We start from the raw sequence: 582 nt of genomic DNA, 5'->3' as shown, positions 1-582 counted from the left end.
GAGAGACCCCTCCCCCCCACAGACCAAGAGCCCCCCCCCCCGTGCCGTTGCTGTGGGCTCCACACGGGGCTGAGGACCCTTCTCCGTGAGGCCTGTCCCGGAGAGAAGGAAGCAGCCCTGAAGGTCGGTGGGGGTGGGGGTGGGGGGCGTAGCCCAACAGAAACGGCTCCAGCCACCATCCCCTCCCTTGACAAGCGTCACCGGCTGCCACCACTCGTGCTCTCCCAAGGCTCACGGAAAGGGGCTGGGCGGGGTATGGAAAAGGACTCCCCACGTCCCTCTGCTGTGCTGCAGGGAAGGCGGTAAAACAAAGGCCGCCGCTTGAAGCCTGAAGCCTCCCAGGAGGTGAAAGGATTCTGCTCTGCTGCAGAGGAGCGGCCAGCCAGACGGGGACGGCAAAACGCTCTCCAGTGCCCCCGGCCGTTCCCTCTTTGGGGCTGGTGAGGGTGGATCCAGGGCTGGCCTTGCCTTGCCCACCACCCCCACGTCTCCAGGAGGGGGAGGGGGAGGGGAAAGCACACAGCTCGGGGGCCTCCCCCCCTCCCCGATTCCATCGTGACGGAAGGCAGGGGGGAGGGGGCG

General features: G+C 67.7%; 1 protein-coding gene across 1 annotated transcript in view; it reads right to left on the bottom strand.

Annotated features, from left to right (window-relative positions):
• TUBGCP2 (tubulin gamma complex associated protein 2) overlaps window positions 1-582 on the bottom strand; it is a 17,478-nt gene that overhangs the window by 3,061 nt on the left and 13,835 nt on the right. Inside the window, 2 exon segments of the mRNA XM_015426308.1 lie at window positions 64-92; window positions 310-320. Coding sequence (XP_015281794.1) covers window positions 64-92; window positions 310-320 — 40 coding nt within the window.

Source organism: Gekko japonicus, unplaced genomic scaffold (genome assembly GCF_001447785.1).
Source record: "Gekko japonicus isolate JY-2015 unplaced genomic scaffold, Gekko_japonicus_V1.1 scaffold557, whole genome shotgun sequence".
NCBI classification, from domain to species: domain Eukaryota; kingdom Metazoa; phylum Chordata; class Lepidosauria; order Squamata; family Gekkonidae; genus Gekko; species Gekko japonicus.
Note: the sequence above shows the minus strand (reverse complement) of the source record. Positions and strands in the feature narration are given on the sequence as shown.